We start from the raw sequence: 20,301 nt of genomic DNA, 5'->3' as shown, positions 1-20,301 counted from the left end.
AGCTCCTATAATCTTAGGGCCTGTGTCATGAGAACCTGGGAGGAGTTTATTTGTAAAGGTACTTGACTTCGGTGAATATGTTTATGAATCTAAAATCTGTGTTGGTCTTAAGCCTCTACGTTTTTGGTATGTTGAAAGCCTATTAGCTCAATTGGTTGAGCACCGTGTAATCACGGGATGTAGGTTCGAATCCTACATAGACTTTTTTAATACTTATTTTTATATTTATCGACCTCTAGGTAAATGGTGTCAAATTGATATAATTACCCGAAGTTAATATATAGTTACCTTATTTTCGATATAATGACCTTAGAATTATGGAAATGTTGTAAATTTTGTTTCAGTCACCTTATTTTTATATATAGTGACCTTTATTTTTGTATATAGTGACCTTTATGTAAATGGTGTCAAAAACTCAGACGATATAGTTACTTTATTTTTGTATATAGTGACCTTAATGTAAATGTTGTAAAAATTGTTATAGTTACCCTATTTTTGTATATAGTGACCTCTATGTAAATATGGTCAAAATTGAAATAGTTACCCTATTTTTGTATATAGTGACCTTAATGTAAATATTGTAAAAATTGAAATAGCTACCCTATTTTTGTATATAGTTACGTTATTTTTATATATAGTGACTCTATGTAAATATCGTCAATTTAGATAAAGTTACTTTATTTTAGCATGTAGTGACCTTTAAAACGTTGCGTTTGTCAAAAAAAAAAAAAAAAAAAAAAAAAAAAAAAACCTTTAAAATGGTTGAATTGATTATATGTAAGGTTGGAATGATCTTAGGGCTTTAGAACTGTCTGATCTTTTGTGCTAGTAATGAATGGCTAAGATTGCTTGTTTTTAGTTTTCACCATAAGCTCTGTTTTTAGCGGAACCTCCCCGTATATATATATATATATATATATACACAGAGTGGCGGACCCAGGAATTTCCGACTGGTGAGTCACAATCGATAATCAAATATGTAAAATAAAATTTCACAATGACATGTAAGGAGACATTTACTTCCTAAACTTGAAAATAAACAACACGATTGGAGACCAAATTAACTACAACGGATGTAGCCTAAATACATATCAGTCCGCAACATGTTTTACAGGATGATCAATAATTTTGAAGCAATGCCTCAAGGCGTAAAAGCAATCCTTTTTTGGCACTTCAATATGATTCAAGCATATGATCAGGAATAAACACGAATAACAATTGATTCACAATACAAGTATACAATATTCCCAGCATGAAATAGACTCAAGAATTACATAAATTGCCCAAATTAAAACCAAAATTACAGAGACTCACCCATATCCAGGCAAATTAACAATATACCAACTCTTGTTGATTAGAAAATGATTGATAAGCTGAGTCTTCCCTGCATATAAATTCAACAACCTAATCAAACACAAAGTTAACAAAACAAATGAAATCACAAGTATGAATCATATGCAAATAACCCCAACAGCGAATTACCCCTATTCATAATTGGTTGGACGGTTCATATTCAACTAAATCAAGCAATATTCAACTAAATCAAGAAATATTCCCCAGAAAAATTATTTACAAAGATCATCCAAATCAGTTATTGCGACACATACATGATAAATGCAGAATGAATGATAATAAATTCAATAATTAATATCAATTAAACAGAAAATCAGAAATAATAATCAATATCAATTAAACAAAAATTATAGGGCTCAACTACTCAACTCAAATAGTCAAATATCCGGTCACAACTTCAGTTTCTAGAGGAAAAATTCCCAAATCGGCTAATTAAAACCAATCTTCAGTTTCTAATCGGCTAATCATATTAAAATAAATCATTTGGGACTTAAAAATTATAATGAAGACAATTAGACAAAACTATAACTAAACACAGTCAAAAGACTCAAAACCAATCTTCAATTTCTACTTTTTTAGACGAAATTGTTTAGTTTAAGCAAACAAAATGATTATACAGATAGCAAGTACTTTATTTGAGCACAAATTCCACATAAATTAAGCTAATTAAACTTCAAAACAATCCTTATTCACACAAAAATCAGCTAATCCTGACTACCCATTAGTAGATAACAAAACCCCTTCAACTTTCCGAGCAAAAACTGGCACAAAACACAAATTTAAACAAAAATGACATAATTAAATCAAATACAGAAAACCTACATCAAAAATCCCCAAATCGTAAATTAAATTAAACCCATTTTTGTAAGGAATTGGAAGCGGATTTCAATAACCGCTTCCAATTTGTGGCTTCCCATCACCTTTTTTCTTCTAGTGCTTGAAGGTGCAGAAGATGAACCCGGGTTGAACTCGGCGGACTCTGAAGCCGAAGATGAAGAAGAAGCGAAGAGCAGTGAGCAGCACTGGAGGTCTGGCCGTCTGGTCCGCTGACCGCTGGTCGTCTGTAGGTCTCGTCTCACGGAGTCGGCTGCCGGCGGAAATGCGGGATTTGGGTGAAGATGAAGAAGCGAAGAGCAGTGGTAGCGGGGGCTAGGGCTTGAGGAAGTCGGGACTCGGCAAGTCAACAGGCTGAAGTTAGAATTTTTTATTTTTTTTTTTATTTTTTTTTTTTAAAAAAAAAAGAAAACTTAGAATTTTTTTTGGGCCCTGGTGAGTCATTTGCCTCACCAGGCACAAGGCCCAGTCCGCCACTGTATATATATATATATATATATATATATATATTATTTTTTTTTTTTTATATATTTATATATATATATATATATACACTAGTTTAAGTCCCGTGCAATGCACGGTTTTTACTTAGCATATTTATAAATTATAATGTTAATTTAACAATAATTAATTAAAAATAAAAATCAATATTTTTAATTGAAACAAATACTTGATTTTCTTTTATAAAATACCTATTATAAAATATTATATGTCAAAATATTTTCATTGAATGCATGTAGAATATACTTTATATATAGTTGTCAAATTGAAAGTTAAATATTATAGGATATTATAAAATAATGTTCATAAATATTTGTTAAAAAAAGGAAAGTAAAAGTGGCGGGAATTTTTTTAATCAAAACATGACAAGTGTCATATCAGATTCGCCTTTAGTATAATGTAATTAATATATATATATATATATATATATATATAATATATATATATATATATATATAGAGTAGTAAAAATTGTTATAATTATCTATGCCATATGGTCAATCTTCCTATAAAATTAAAATTACTGAACATTCGGGATTAGCTTGTTTTTTTCAAAAGTGTGAAATAATTAACATACCATCGATCTATATATTCAATAATATACTTCTCCGTTACACATTAAAGTATTTTTGTTTGAATCTAAATTTAGAAGTGACTTCGAGTTTGTGATTCCTAACCATCACGTTTTATTAAAACAACGAAAAGTGATTTGTTGAATGTTAAACGTGTGATAATCTCATACTTAGTTAACTTCATCAAGATCGAACTATATAGGGTTTAACATTTACCATGGCCTGGGAATTCTCAAAACCATTTTTGAAAGATTAAATGGGATACGACATTTTCTTATCATCTTATTTCTTGCAAAGGGTCTTTTTAGCACGTATTTCTCATTTTGGTACACTATCTTGATATATTTGATACTATTTTTTTTTTCCTATTTATTAACAGGAGAGATAGATCCAATTAATCTCGTAATAAACAAATTTCATACATAACCACTACTAACAGTTGCTGTTTTGAGGATAAACCATGTAGCAATTTTATCCATTTTTATGCAAAATTTACACTTTTACCCTTATGATAATAATATAAACAAACAAATATGTTTAATGTATCACGGTAATAAGCTTGGATTTTCAATTTAACAAGAAGGATAGGTTAAGATATATATTTTTTTTATATAAGCTACACTAGACTAAATTTTCTCCCAAGGTCGAGATTTTTTTATTTTGTAAAAAAAACATCATCAGCTTGTACTCTAACAATATAATTGGAGTACAACCTACATCCAATAATATTGTTTGCATGTCTGTTTTGAGTAAGTAGTTCATAGGTAATAATGTTCTCATTAAATGAGGTATTATAACTAAACAAAATTACACAATTTTTTGGTTGCATGCTTAAAAACCGGGTGCTACACTTCTCCTGTTTCTGTGGGTTTTTATTAACAATCTTGCTAACGAGCATCCCGGGACGTTAGTTAAGTATAAATTATATTGGTTGAAATGGTAATAAGTTAGGAATTCATGACAAAATCACGTGTCGTTCGGTGTAATTAATGTTAATTTTACTCTAATATTTGCACTTTAATTCTCTTATCTAACGTCCCGGGGGCGCTCATTAGCTTTTGCCTAATTAGGAAATTTTTATGGTTTTAAAAAATGCCATTGGAACTTAAAAAATTATATAGATTTTATAACAGGGGAAAAAAATATTAAGCATAATTTATTAATTTAGTTATTAGTCATGCATTCTTAGATCAACTTTTTGTCATGCATTCTTAGATCAATTTTTTTTCTTCTCTAAAACTTATTTATGTTGGCTGATAATTAATAAAATTTTAGAATATAACAGTATATTAGAATATGTATTAATCATATACTTAGTATTTTATTACTGAAGTCTACAACTTGGCCTTAGTGTAGCCAAAAAAATTAATAAAAGTAGAGATATAATTTAATTTAAAAATCAATATCACCAATCAACACCTTGGTTTGCCATGTATTTCTATGTTAATTAGTAGTACCAATCTTAAATATCACATTTAACAATTAATGCAGAAGTACGGATCAGACTAGGGCAATATATATCATTACCCGTAAAACAACCAAGCAAACAATGCAAGGAATGATATTTTATTTAGATGACATGCATCGAATTGAAACAAAGAATTATGGTCCTAGCTAGCTGTCTCAATGCATGATAAGAAACCAAATTCAGTGATCGTGTGTGATGGTTGTCTATGAAACAATGAGCTATTTCGCTATACCATGTTTGAAAGCTCATTAAATAAATAGAAAATGCCCATTTCCCTCTATTTCTCCATTCCTTCATTTAATTTACAAGTGATTTTATTTAATATTCTTATCTTAGTTATCTACAATGCAATTTGCTACGAATATGTAATAAATGAAGCTAATAATGCTATAAAGTGTAAAAAAGACGTTACCCACGATATAACAATAATTTCTGCGCTTGTACTACACTAGTTCGAGTGCGCCGCGCGCGTCGCGCACGCACCGGTTTGAAAACCTTATTAAGAAAATCAGTAGCAAGACGCTCCTCCAAGACCTTTAATTAAGATCCAATCACGCACCATTTTGCTAATCAAAATTAGGATGCTAATAGTGAATCACACACCATTTTGTTAATCAAAATTAGGATGCTAATAGTGAATCACGCACCATTTTGCTAATCAAAATTAGGATGCAAATAGTAAATCACTAAATAAATATATTTGGATTAACCATTATTGCTTTGTGTTTGAATTTATGAGATACATATGTAAGACAAGTCATTTTAAATTGAAATATGTTTCATATTGTTTTCCTTGTTGTATCAAGAGGAATATAAGTTAATGTGGTATTTGTGTAGATCATTATGTCTCTTTTGAACTTACTTGACTTGTCATTATGGCTGGTATAAAGAATATTGAAATTGTGTGCTATTTCAGTTTCTAAAAACAGAATATTGCTCAAGTGTATTCTTGTCAAAGCTTAATTGCACTTAATGTGATACAAATTTCTAACATTGTTTTTGTTTTATATATAGCATTGTTTGCTATCAAATAAAAATTAGCCATTGAATTGTGATTATAAGCTAAGTATAGGCATATATCTTAGTAATCTGTTTAAGAACTTGATTGGCTGATTTTGCGACTACGTTTACTGTCCATTATGAGGCTCATCAGGAAGAGAAACTGGTATGAGATATATATTTTTTAATTAATTTATTATTGTTATTATGCTTGTAAAAAATGTAGCTGTATTTATGTGGTTTGGTAAGACTAATTTTTGTTGTCGTGGATATGTGGATTTTGATGATACTTTTTGGAGTACGAAAGAGCACAAGAATAAGATTGATCCTAATTTGAAATGTTACAATTGGAAATCCCAAAAAAAGATGGGCCAACATTATAATTTGTTAGCTTTTGAGTTTCATGGATAGGTTATATATTAAAAGGGATTTGATAACCCCTCGAGTAACCCCGAAATGAATAACCTTTCAAGTAACCTCTAACTGAACCTTTAAGTAACCACTCACTAAGTAACCCCTGATTGAACTCCTTAAGTAACCCTGTCCGAATTACTCGAGTAACCCTTAACCGAACTCCTTAAATAACCCCTTACCAAGTAACTTGAGTAACCCTTGACTGAGTAGCTCGAGTAATCCATGACCGAGTAAACCTTGAGTAACCCCTAACTAAATAACTCGAGTATGACTTGACTGAGTAACTCGAGTAACCCCTGATCAAGTAACCCATAACTGAACCCCTCGAGTAACCCCTCCCCTCAAGTAACCCCTAATTGATTAACCCCTCAAAGTAACCCCTAAATGAACCCTCAAGTAACCCCTGACTGGATTCTTTAAATAACCCATAACTAAGTAACTCGAGTAACCACTGACCGAGTAGCTCGAGTAACCCATGATCGAGTGACCTCTCAAGTAATACTTGACTGAGTAAATCGAGTAACCCCTGACCGAGTAACCCCTCAAGTAACCCTTGACCAAGTGAACCCCTAGAGTAACTTCTGTCTGAACCCCTCAAATAACCCTAGATCGAGTAACCCCCAAGTAACCCATGACCGAGTGAACTTCTCGAGTAACCATTATCTCAACCCCTCAAGTAACCCCTATCCGAGTAACTCGAGTAACCCTGACTAAATAGCTCAGGCAACCCCTAATAAAATAACTCAAGTAACTTATGCCACAGTTCGTTTCATTATAACTGCAACACTACTTTATTTGGTAAGAGCCCACAAATATGTTATCATTTATCTCTAACCAATCCTATTTACACTTTTTTTTTATTATTATGTCCCTCTCCTACGAACCAATAAATATATGCCACTACATATACTTTATAATATAAAATCAAAAAATTTTGTAAGCAACCTGTTGTACCGTGCAACAAGGGTTTCTCGAGTTTCTTGGTATGGATTACTCGAGTTTCGAGGTTACTCGAGTTTCGAGGTCATGGGTTACTCAAGTTACTTGGTTAGGAGTTACTTCGGTTACTCCTTATCGAGTAACCCGTGACCGAGTAACCCCTCGAGTAATCATAACTGCACCCCTTGAGTAACCCCTAACCAAGTAGCCTCTCCCCGTCAATTAACCCTTGATTGATTAACCCCTAACCTAACTCCTTATATAACCCTTGACCGAGTAACTCGGGTAACCACTGACTGAGTAGAACTCGAGTAACCCTTGATTAAGTAACTCGAGTAGTTCCTGACCAAGCAACCCCTCAGGGTAAGTTTATTGCAAGTATTGAGCAAAGTCTCAACATGGGTCTTACTCAAGATTCTTACAATAAACTCATCTAAGACTCATGTGAGTCTTACATGGAGTTTGGAAAATCCAAACCCATGTCAAGACTTTGCACGCCCAATGAAAATTAGCCACCTCACCAACCAAAAGTTTACAATAATTTTTAAAAAAATAAAAAAAAGATATTTTACAAAAAAATAAAAATATTTTGAAAATGATTATATGAGTTTGGAGTGAGTCTTGGGATAATGTGTAAATTTGGAGAAAGTCTTGTATGAATCTGAATAATATAAAAGTATTTTAAAGTTAGTGAAAAGCTGATGTGGCATAGTTTGAAGTCTGGGTCCGGGTCTGGGGATAAACTCGCCCTCAAGTGAATCCTTGACCAAGTGAACCCCTCGAGTAACCCTTGTCCGAACCCCGCAAGTAACCCTTGACCAAGTGAACTCTTTGGGTAACCCTTGTCCAAACCCTTCAAGTGTAAACCCTGACCAAGTAACTCGGATAATCCCTAACTCAAATAACCCCGCCACAGTTCATTTCGTAATAATTGTAACACTACTTTTTTTTTTTGGTAAGAGGCCATGACTATTTTATTTTTTCTCTTTGACCAACCCCATTTACACTTTTTTTTTAAATTATTTTTCTCTCATACGAACAAATAAATATATCCCACCACTTATACTTTATATTATAAAATCACAAATTTTTCTATGTAGCCTATTGTACCGTGCAACAAGGGTTACTCGAGTTTCTTGGTATTAGATTACTCGAGTTGTCGGGTTACTCGAGTTTCTCGGTCAGGGGTTACTCGAATTGCTGGGGTTACTCGAGTTACTTGGCCAAGTGTTACTTGAGTTACTCCTTATATCGAGTAACCCCTGAACGAATAACCCCTAATAACCCTTGGCCAAGTGTACCCCTCGAGTAATCCCTCAAGTAACCCCTGATAGGGTAAACCCCTCAAGTAACCCCTGATAGGGTAAACCCCTCAAGTAACTCTAGTCCCAACCCCTCAAGTAACCTTTGACCGAGTAACTCGAGTAACCTCAGACTAAATAACTCGGGTAACCCCTAACAAAATAACTCATGTAACCCCTGCCACAATTCGTTTCTTAATAATTGCAACACTATTTTCTTTGGCAAGAGTCCACAACTATTTTATTATTTCTCTCTGACTAACCCCATTTACACTTTTTTTTATTATTATTTTTTCTCATGCAAACATATAAAGCATGTTGCACCGTGCAGTAAGGGTTACTTGAGTTTCTCAGTATGGATTTACTTGAGTTGCCGAGGTTACTCGAGTTTCTCGGTCAATGGTTACTCGAGTTGTTGGGGTTACTCAAGTTATTTGGTTAGGGGTTACGATTTGAGTTACTCCTTATCGAGTAAACCCTCAAGTAACCCCTGAATGAGTAACCCCAAAGTAATCCACGGTTGAAACCCTCGAGTGACCCCTTTACTGAGTAACCTCTCCCCATCAAGTAACCCCTGATTAAGTAACCCCTCAACTAACCCCTGACTGAACCCTCAAGTAACCCCTGGCTGAACTCCTTAAATAACCCCTAACCAAGTAACTTGAGTAACCATTGCTCAAGTAGCTCGAGTAACCCATGACCGAGTAACCCCTCGATTGAGTTACTCCTTATCGAGTAAACCCTCAAGTAACCCATGACCGAGTAACCCCTCAAGTAACCCTTGACTGACTGACCGAGTAACCCCTCAAGTAACCCTTGACCAAGTTAAGCCCTCGAGTAACCCCTGATCAAGTAACCCATCAAGTAACCCTTGACTGAGTGAACCCCTCGAGTAGTCCTTGCCATAACCTGACAAATAACCCCTGACCGAGTAACTCGAGTAACCCATGACGTACTAAATAACTCGGGTAACCCCTAACAAAATAATTCAAGTAACCCCTGTCACAGTTCGTTCCATAATAATTACAACACTACTTGCTTTGATAAGAGTCCATCACAACTATTTTATTATTTCTCTCAAACCAACCCTGTTTACACTTTTTATTTTTTTCTATCATTTCTTTCTTCTATGAACAAATAAATATATCCCACAAACTATACTTTATATTATAAACTCACAAATTTTTGTATGTAGCCTGTTGTACCGTGCAGCAAGGTTACTTGAGTTTCTCGGTATTGGATTACTCGAGTTGTCGGGGTTACTCGAGTTTCTCGGTCAAGGGTTACTCGAGTTGCTAGGCCTACTCAAGTTTCTTGGTTAGGATTTAATTACTTGAGTTACTCCTTATTAAGTAACCCATGACCAAATAACCCCTCGAGTAATCCATGACCGAACCCCTCAAGTAACCCCTGATTGAGTGCCCCTCAAATTACCGTTGACTGAACTCTCAAGTAACCCCTAACCTAACTCCTTAAATATCCCTTGAACAAGTAATTTTGTCCCTATTTATTTATTTATTTATTTATTTATTTATTTTTGTCTCTCTCTATCTCATCCTCTTTCCTTCATAACCCATAAATCTATCTCTCCCATTTTTTCTAACTCTTTTCCTCCCAGCCTTTATCTCTTCTTCTGGCCTACCTCCTCTCTCTTTTGAACTGGTATCTCTGTCTTTCGGCCTGCCCTATTTCTCAGTCCTTCTTTGTCTCTCTCTTCAAACCCTCCGTTTTCCTAGTTCCTTTTTCTCTCTCTTTTGACCCTTGTTTCTCTACCTCCCTTTCCCTTTCTCTCCTTCTCCCCTACCTCTCCTCCTCTATCTTTATCTTTCTCTTTCTCTCCTTCTCTCACTGTGGTTGTACACACATAAAAAAGCACTTACTCATGAATCTAACACAATTCTAACATAATGTTTAACTTTTATGTTAAATGTGCTACTATTAAGATGACTTGTCCTTGTTCCATCTTTTAAAAGGCTTTGAACACTATAAAAGGCTATAAAAATTTCCAATCTCTCATGCCCTTATTTCATCCTCTAAAAGGATTTGACAATTATAGGTTGCACTTGATCCCTATCTCCATAGCCCCTTCCCCCAACCCTTTTTATATTTCTTAGTTTCTCTTTTTCCCTTTTATATTTCTTAGTTTCTCTCTATCTCCCCCTTTCTTCCGACCTCCATTTCTTTCTTTTTCCCTCAACACATCTCTCTCTTTATCACTCTAATATATCTCCCTCCCTCTCCCAGTCCTAGTTTTTCTTTATTAATCTGTCTCTCTCTCTTCTGGTCCCTCTTTCTTTTTTTCTCTAAAACCCTTTCCTCTCCCGGCTTGCCCTCTCCTCTCTCTCTTTTAGCTTGCTCTTTATCTCTCTCCCAACCCCACTCTTTCCCTTGGCCCCTTTATTTTTCTTGCCTTTTTTTTTTCTCCCGCCCCCCTTTTAAATTTAGTTAATTAGGGAAGAGAAGTTAGAAGGATGACTATAATTCTTGTATTTTTAAATTAAAAGAGCTATTTCATAAATGTTTATGTCAAAATCTTCTTAGCAAAATTGAATAAAGACTCTTAATATATTTTCTTATGATATGGGTGATAACATTATTCAATCTAGAATTCTTGTTTATATCATCTATTGTTTGTATTCTCAATTGATTAAATTATAACAAAGCTTATTATTCTTAACATATAAATAAAATTTGAAGTCTATATGAATTTGTATAGATTAAGAAGGAATAAGCTCATTAATTCTTACAAGATCAAACATATATACTACCTCCGTTACATAATAGTTGCAACTATGAGAAATAAAATATTCTAAAATTGCAACTAAAATTTGAAGTCTATATGAATTTGTATAGATTAAAAGGGAATAAGCTCATTAATCCTCACAAGATCAAACATACTACCTCCATTACATAATAGTTGCAACAACAACAACAACAACAACCTATAATAATAATAATAATAATAATAATAATAATAATAATAATAATAATAATAATAATAATAATAATAATAATAATAATAATAATAATAATAATTGAAATAATAATACTAATAACAATAATCAATAAATAATAATAATAATAATAATAAAAATAATAATAATAATAATAACAATAATAATAATCAATAAATAATAATATAATAATCATCATCAATAATAATAATAATAATAATAATAATAATAATAATATTGATACAATTCATTGTTAAAATAGGTTAGATACATGTAACTGTTTTTTGTTCTTTTGTCATAATACTATTTTATTTTTAAATTAAATAGTATATGTGTTTAAAATGTTTAGAGGTTTCAAGTTTTTAATATATTTTCCATAAATTTTATAATTATATAGTATATTTTTTGTAAATATTTTAATATGTACATTTGTATATACACATATATATAGTATTAAATAATCAATAAATAATCAAAGATCACTAATCCGTAGTTAAAAATCACTAATTAATAAGTTCAGTTCAGTTCAGCTCAGTTGAGCTAAGTTCAGTCAATCGGAACAGGCCCTAAGTCTTACCTTGAAGGCCCGTAGTAGGAGGCCCCAAAAATGGTCAAACACTCATATTTTACAAATGAGCTTTAAAATGGCCGTCTATCGATCATAAAACATAGCGTTTGACAAATGTTTTTAGGGGAGGGGATGAGATGATCATATTAGCCATGACATTTAAATGAAAGGAATCCAGTGGTTTGGCTTTGCATAATTAATATAAACATACATAAGAAATTCCTGTGTTACAAGCCAAACATTCCTGATTTTCTTTAAGGTCTGAATTCCGGTAATGTAAAAATTAATAACACACATAGGAAAGCTTCTCTGAACTTCTAGACAGTAGCATTGGCTTCAGGCATTGTTCAAATTAAGATGCCACTTGGTCGAAGCAATGCTCAAATATTTGACAAATCTCACTATACACCCAACTTAGTCGACCATGAATAATGCAAGGCAAACTGCAAATATCAAAGAGATGCAAATAAAAGGAGCTTAGCTTATCAACACAAAAGCATCTCCAATAATAAACAAGAACCTATAATATCAAAAGCATCCCCAAGTAATCATGATCCATGAGCAAATAGACAAATAACAGACACGAACCTATAATATCAAAGTAGCTACTAATCCAAGTTCTCCTTATTAGAAACCCATCTTCTGTCAAGCTTCCCAGCCACAACCAGTTAGCCTACCCAACCAAACCCGACCTCTTGTGGTAATAGAAGTAATACTCAACCTTAGAATGGGGCAGAAGCATCTCCTTGTCTTCAAGCTACAAACCCAAAACAAAACCCATCATAAACCCTTGATCTTACTATACCCTAAACCCTAAAAGGTGAAAGACAGAGACCCCGACTTCACCATTGCTGCTTAACACCCCTTATCGTACTAAAATCTGAACCCAAAATTCTAAATTATTCTTTTAAACAAATCAAAACTCAACTAACCCAAAAAAGTAACTAAAACATATAAGGTTAATATCAATATAACCTTTCCAGTAACAATATGACAAGGCATATAACAGTAATTTTTCAAGGGCTAATTATATTGACAAACTACTGTCATAATTATTGTCGATGGCCATTTTAGGGTAGAAAAACAGAGAAGATGAATATACTTGAGCCTTTTATAGGCCATCAGAAGCTTCTAGAATAATTTTCCGCTCCACAAAAATGTCAGTTGACTGCAACCGTCTCTTGAAATGTAGTGATGGTTTGCCAACTTCACTAAGAACAAGGTAACAGCTGAAAGCCTAGACCAATAGAATATAAGATATATGGAAGCTCCGTAGAAATAATTACATTAACCCATGTTTTTATTCCACCGCAAACACCTTAGACAATCATCAATCAGATAAAAAACATGTATAACTAACTGTGTAACACAAATAATCAAAAAGAAATAATAAAAAAAACAAAGGTGAAAAAACTAAATCAACACAAACAAACCTGATAGAACCAAAAGGTCGTTAAAATTGACATTGTTCTGACGATTATGGAAAGAGCACTCATGATTCTCCTCGAGAAGCACCAAAAGGTCATTTAAATTGAGAGCCAGAGAAGCTCTCATCTCATAATCTCACGTAAAGCAACTGAAACAAGATTTGCGAATTTCTTAACATGCAAAGCAAATAAGACAAGCAATTGCATAATCCTGAACATGTTGGGCATTTGGGACAAGAACAATTGCATAACCCTGAACAAGCTGGGCATTTTGGACAAGAGTATTTAAATTCGCAACTACAACAGTCTTAAGTATGGAAGAGACTTTAAGCTTTTTCCTTCAATTCTCAATTTAATAGCAATAATTTTTTGTAAGCTCAAAAAACAGTTCATTAATTAAAAATGTGAACTGCTTAAATTATAATTATCACATCCTAAATTAAAATTCTTCAATACTATTACTCTGCCGACAATTTGTTATCATGTTTTCTATCTTGTATGATTTGACTGGAATTAACTATCTTTAGGCAAGCATGTGATGTATAATTTATATTATAACTTTCAGAGAAAGAGCTTAGATTGTTCTGCAATATCTCAAAAGACAAATCAAATGAGGAAATCTCCCCAAAAACATTCATATCATCATATGATATAAGATTATGAAAAAGCTCGAAGCTCACTGACTTACATCTGTTTGATGTGATGCACCTGCTCAACAGATTATCAAATCTGAGGGGTTCCTCCAAACTTGAAATTTTGAAATGGATAATAACGCAATAATCAACAAAATTATAAAATTTATAACATAATAATCAAACTCCTAAACAACATAAAATTATATTTTTTTTAAAAAAATCAAAAATTAACCTGAGAATAAGAAGAATTTTATATTAGTCTTACTTCTTCATTTATCACACAAATACTCAACAGAATTCAACCTCAAACTCCACCCACGGTACAAAGGAGAAAACTACAGTGAGAGCCATCGATGGCTTAGGTGGAAGGATCGCTTCCAATGCTTTAACCTGATCAGGGTTAAAAGAATCGGCGAACTCCACTGTGAAATAGATGTACATCTTGCCCTTCATGAATGGCCTCTGGTAAATTGACATACCCTCATCATCAATTGCCTTGAATTGATCTGCTCGGACATACCAACAAAAAAAGATGCACATTTAGTAGTGATTTGGGATGATCAAAATTGAAATATTGTCATTCTACTAAAATTCAAAATGCTCAGGTCGAATAAACTTGAATATTTCCAACAAGATACAAACTTGAATATTTGATAAGAAGTTGCCTTCCATCAAGGTGGGTCAGCACAAATCTAAAGCCACAAAGAGCTTTAGTCAGGCTCAGAGTATGCTCATAAAAGAGATCTTCGCCCTTTCTCTTGAATTTAGGACGATCTTTCTGCTCCAGGACAAAGACGATATCTCCGGTGACAGTATCAGGCTGCAGATAAATAGAGAAAAGGCGTAAGCCTATCAGCCAACAACCTATACAAACTGTATCAAACCAACAACAAAGAGAGGTTTATGACATACAGCTTCATCAGCCTCTCCAGGGAAAGTAATTTTCTGTCCATGTTGCATGCCCTTCTCCACAACAACCTCTAAGACCTTCTTCTCCTGCACAACCTTCTCACCTTTGCATTGAGGGCACCGATATTTGTCATTAATTGTCTCTCCAGTCCCTTTGCATTCATTGCAAGGGTGCTGCATTTGCTGTCTCATTGAGGGGCCCAGATGTCTAATAATAGACACCTTCATACCAGTACCTTGACATCCAGAACACTTCATGGAAACTCCAGATTTTGATACTTTGCTGTTACATGTATAAATAACAATTAAGTTAGGAATGGATCAACAAATGGGAGACAAAGCTCTGAAAACAAATCATATATATACTTACCCAGTACACTTCAAACATATTACATTACGAGAGAGGGAGAGCTTCTTTGTCGTCCCAGTAAAGAGATCTTCAAGTGATACCTTCAGAGGATGAACTACATCCTCTCCCGGCCTTTGCCTTCTTCCTCGGCTACTACCACCACCACCTAACCATCAATAATAATTACTTGCTGCAACAAACCAAAGATCTATAGCTTTAAATTAAGAAAATTAAAAAAAAAAAACATACAGCTTCAACTTTACTATTTACAATAGCATCGTTTATTCCAGGATCCCCACTACATTCACAGCTTCCACAGCCATGCATAGCACATGAACAAGGAACGTATTAAACAGTGCAACATAGTTGTCACCAACATAGTCCCAAACATGCCTAGTTTCCAAGTCCAGGGAATAACAATGTTGTGTTTCTTTCCAATGCATAATAGCATGGCCCTCTTTATACCTGGATTAAATGCTTCCTGGTCAAAAAATTAACAATTAGAATATCTTGTCTATTTGACAGGTATATTACATATATTGTTTGATGTTTTTATTTTGATTTTTTTTTCTTGACATTCCTTTGGCCATTTGAATAATGATAGCAGTTTCTTAGCATTAGCTACTTGAAAGTTGAAACTCGGGGTTATAGTCGTTATACAATGCAAAATTTTCTCATAACAGAAAGAGTTATTACTTTCCACAACCCACAAAACCACATATTACGCATATCCACAAATTCTCTAAGGTTTGACAAATGTGTTGAATTATCAGGTTGCTGCTGGCAATATCGACAAAGCTATTTGATGACCATAACAGAGTAATAATTAAAATCAGCAATACCTTAGCAGAATAGCAGCACATATCGGAGAAAAGGTAGATATTCCAGGGTTGGTACCTCTAATTCCAGAACTGGAAAGGCAAAACAATGATCAATAAATCTCCAAATAATTTCAAGCTAGCAAAATCACAAAGCAGGAAACCAACAAGACAACTACCAATCTTGGGGTTTGGGGGAAGGTAAAACTGAATCATGGCACCAAAATTTCACAACCCTGGCTTATATGCTTGGTAGAAGTAACAAAATGTTCCTCATTAGTTATATGAAAATTCTGATTTATAGAAGTTTTTAAATAAAACAAGCACTTAAGCTATAGGCGCAATCGCACAAAATATACTCAAATAGAAATAGAGTAATCAACACACATAAAAGTTACAATGTTTTACTCGGGGAGTCTGAAGTTCTGAACTCTAAGCATGTGACATCGATTTTCAGTTCTTAAAGAATGAGCAACATAAGCACACCAATAGCACACAAAAAAATTGTAGTACAAATTCAAAAAGATGAATATCTACCAGTCATTTTGTGTAGCCTCGAACTGTTTCCGTAGCTCATCGTCCTGAAAAATAAAACGATGAAAAGAACGAAAGATTAAAATCAAAAGTCAGATAAAAAATTAAGAAAATGGAAATGAAATTAAAGGCTGGCCCTATTAAATCCATAGGAAACCCCAAAAAACGGCGACTTCGAATCCATAGGAAGGGAGCTTGAAGACGAAAACCCCGAACTCTTGAAAATTACAAAAATCTAATGCACAAAAACAAAATTAAAATTAATAAATCATCAACAAACACATAATAACACTCATTAAAATCATTACAAATCCAAATAAAAATTATGGAGTACAAAAGATTGACGAACAATTGAGGGTTAATATAGAAGAAAATCCAAACTTTCTACACAAATTGAGGGTTAATATAGAAGAATATCAGCAGAACTAATTCAATTGAAAAAATAATAAATAATCAACAAACCCAGAACAAATATTGCAACTTTCACACATTTTCATGTACCAGAAACCCTCAAAAACAAAACAAAAATCCCAAAATTAACAAGCTGGATTGAAAAGGAACACAAATAGATGTAAAGAAAACAAATGGATCAAGCACATTCACATTGAAGAAAGAGAAAGAATGAAAACCTCTTGTTCGGAAAGAGGCTTGCACTACATAAGCTGACCAATCAAATCGACGTCAGTTCGTTCAATACAGAATGGATGTGCAGTGGTGTGTTGTGGTGGTGCGCGTTTAGAAAGGAGGGTTTTGAGCGTTTCTCTAACCCTTTTTGATAGATTGACGGCGATCTCGCGAAGGAAGGAAGGAGAAAAAGGAGGTATACAGATGATTCGAGAGGAGAGAGAAAGCCAAAGGAGAGAGAAACCACTGAGTTTCTAAGCTGACAACTCCATGTGCAAAAAAATGAGGGCAAAAAAGGAAGAACAGTATTCAACAAGAACAGAAATAAAAAACTGCGGGGGTAAAAGAGACTATAGACACCCATTTGTGTCTCCCCAAAACCAAACCCGGTGATGAGTACCTTTTACGTCGAATTATAATCGAATGAAACGAAAGTGTGGAAGGTCTAGTGTTGCGGAAAGTTTTTAATTCTTTTCTCTTCTCCCTGTTTTTGAAAACTTTATTTTAAGAAAACAGTCAATCTAGTTTGGTTGGTCCATAATATGGGTTCGATAATGGTGTAGTTGGATGGGGCTTGCAAAGACATTTCCAACGATATATTATAAGCCCAATTCCGATGAATATTGAGGAATTTATGGCCAATTTACTAAATTGGGCCCAATTTGAGTTTTATGTGCGGTCCAATGATCTAGGGAGGGCCTAATATGATTTATCATTCCTAATGCCATTAGGAATGGTTTTAGTCTTCTAGAATCTTCTAGAAGGTTCTTTTCATTCCTAATTCAATTAGCATTGATAAGTTGACTTTGTTGACTTTTCAGAGTTTTAATCAAGATCAAATAGCATTTTCGAAGAAATTATATTATTTTATCTTCCAGTACGGTAAATTTATCAGATTTTCGAAAACGCGTTGAAATTCAGTTTGGCGTCCAAACCCAGGCCTTGGCGCCTGGAACCAGGCTTGGCGCCAGACGCTAGCCATTGGCGCCTGGCGCTAGCCAATGGTACCTGGCGCCAGCTAGCCAGGGTTGGCGCCAACCTCGTTTTGCGATCGTCAGACTCTGTTTTGTTAAATTATCTTTTTTGGCTGATTTTCTCTATAAATATCGTATCAAAAACTCCGTTTTCGATAACCAAATTTCACCAATTCTCTTCATTCGCAAGCTTTCATCCATTTACAATCATTCATCTACGATCATCATCTTTCATTCACCAATTCTCCACAAACATTAATTCTTTAGCGTTCTTTAATTTCTTCAATTCTTTCTTACTTTTTCATACAAAATTCCGCATTCACAAGATCTAGAAACACCTAGCCATATTCGAAGTTACCTTCGCCCTAGACGTGAAAGGTTTTAATTTCTGAGGGTTTGGTCCCAAATCTCTCTTTCGATTATTTAATTTAATTGTTTGTTTATTATTTTCCTTGAAGTTACTAACGTGTGTATTTTGTTATTAGAAAGAGGTACGAGGCATCAAAGTAAGTGCTTTAATTGATATATTGGTATTATGATGTAGAAATCATGTTTACATTGTTGTTATGATATTCCTAGTATCATGCCTAAGGTATTTTTAATATTAAATATGATTCCTGTGATGCTTCCTATGTTCTTCCTAATATTAATTCATGTTAGTATCATGTTAGGGTTAAAGATATGATTTTTATTGCTTAGTGACATGCTAGGGTTTGTTATTAATCTTGTTAGTATCATGCCTAGGATCTTGTTATTCCTATTATGCTTTAATATTAACATGAATATGATTATGATTATGATTATAATTGTTATAATTTTATGATGATTATAATTATTGTTCATGATTATTTATTATCATTGTTGCTTGATTTTTATTCTTTATTGCTTGATCACCTTTTATGCATGTTAAAGGGAATTGGTACTTGTAATCATGCTTAATAAGATAATTAAAAATCTTGTTTAGGGTTAATATGATTATAATTCAAGTGATCGCCAATAATAGTTTGTTTGTGCATTAAATTCAACCAACATAGATTAAACAGGTTTAGGGTTAATCCTATTGATTGCATGTTAATCAGAAAGCGCACATGAATACAAGCAGAATAAAGTAGAGGCCTATTATTAGGGCAGATTCAATCTCTTTTAGGTTGGATTTGTACCATCATCCCCGAACCCTTATTTGGTTCAAGACCTTATGGAGTTGACGATTTCTTGGATCGTTAAGGGGTGTAACCTTCACCTCGTGAACGGTTTACAAGTTCCTTAAAAACTTGTGTGGCGACTCTTTTGCTCTATCTTCTTCCCTTTTGGACGCCACCGTACTTTAGTGTATGATCACAGTGGGGTTCGAGCTAGTGGGATTTAAAGGCTTGAAATTATTCCCTACAGAGACCGAACACTATTCATAAGGAAATTCCTAAAAGCAAAAATTCCTCACCCAAATTTGGCTTTTATGAGGGTTATAGAAAACTATATGAATTACATGATCAATAATTGCTACATTGCACTGTGTAGGATTAGCAACCCCCTCAAAAAAAGGAAACAGGCATGAGGCATGACATAAAACCAAACTATTCAATTGATTGCTATAGGCTACTTACCAAATGGACTTCCTCCAAAAAAGGACCGGAAGATGTCGAATGGATCGTGCATGCTGCCACCTCCACCCATTCCTTCCTTAAGTGCATCCTCACCATATTGGTCATAGATCTCCCGTTTTTCAGGATCACTAAGGACCTCATATGCATGAGCTAGCTCTTTAAACTACATCATACAAAAACCATGCCCCAGCTTTAGTTTCCCTAAAAACTTCCAATTCAACACAGGCATAATCTTACTATAAAGATCATCACTATAGCCGAGTCGGGTCATAAACCCCAGCTTTCAATAACAAAGTCCTAAGCCTGCAATGTCTAAAACATTCCAAAAGAATCCTACCAATACATGTTATTGAATTGAAAATATGGGAGATGAATAATTAAAAAAAGTGACCTTTAATTCTTCTTCTTTCTGACTCGAGATTTAGTCTGTTTTAATGAAGGCATATCCTTAGTATCCTTTTCTGGAGCCTAATATTTAATCAGGAAAAAACCTAGAAAATAAAAATCAAACATACAATACTGAAAATC

At 33.8% G+C, this 20,301-nt stretch overlaps 1 protein-coding gene and 1 long non-coding RNA gene across 2 annotated transcripts; both read right to left on the bottom strand.

The window, feature by feature from the left end:
- Positions 1–12,066: 12,066 nt before the first annotated feature.
- Positions 12,067–20,022, bottom strand: LOC110731162 (dnaJ protein homolog ANJ1-like). The gene is made up of 7 exons (XM_021910994.1): positions 20,011–20,022; positions 19,774–19,936; positions 15,244–15,388; positions 14,877–15,156; positions 14,607–14,784; positions 14,230–14,470; positions 12,067–14,076 (listed from the first exon to the last, which is right to left on the bottom strand). The coding sequence occupies exons 1-6, from the start codon at positions 20,020–20,022 to the stop codon at positions 14,253–14,255; spliced, it is 996 nt and encodes a 331-aa protein (XP_021766686.1). The 3' UTR covers positions 12,067–14,076; positions 14,230–14,252.
- LOC110731340 lies at positions 16,061–17,495 on the bottom strand. The gene is made up of 3 exons (XR_002513282.1): positions 17,204–17,495; positions 16,578–16,809; positions 16,061–16,133 (listed from the first exon to the last, which is right to left on the bottom strand). It is a non-coding gene; the product is annotated as an uncharacterized LOC110731340 (long non-coding RNA).
- Positions 20,023–20,301: the final 279 nt, after the last annotated feature.

This window comes from Chenopodium quinoa, unplaced genomic scaffold, assembly GCF_001683475.1.
Source record: "Chenopodium quinoa cultivar QQ74 unplaced genomic scaffold, ASM168347v1, whole genome shotgun sequence".
Lineage (NCBI taxonomy): Eukaryota > Viridiplantae > Streptophyta > Magnoliopsida > Caryophyllales > Amaranthaceae > Chenopodium > Chenopodium quinoa.
This window is presented reverse-complemented; position numbering and strand designations above follow the sequence as displayed.

Bases quoted from the DNA above. Each gene is read 5' to 3' on its own strand.
- LOC110731162 (XM_021910994.1), bottom strand. The intron at 15,389-19,773 runs GTAAGTAGCCTA...ATTGATGGTTAG, and splicing joins TTTTGGAGGAAGTCCATTTG to GTGGTGGTGGTAGTAGCCGA. The intron at 14,471-14,606 runs GTTTGTATCTTG...ATGTCCGAGCAG, and splicing joins ACTTCTTATCAAATATTCAA to ATCAATTCAAGGCAATTGAT.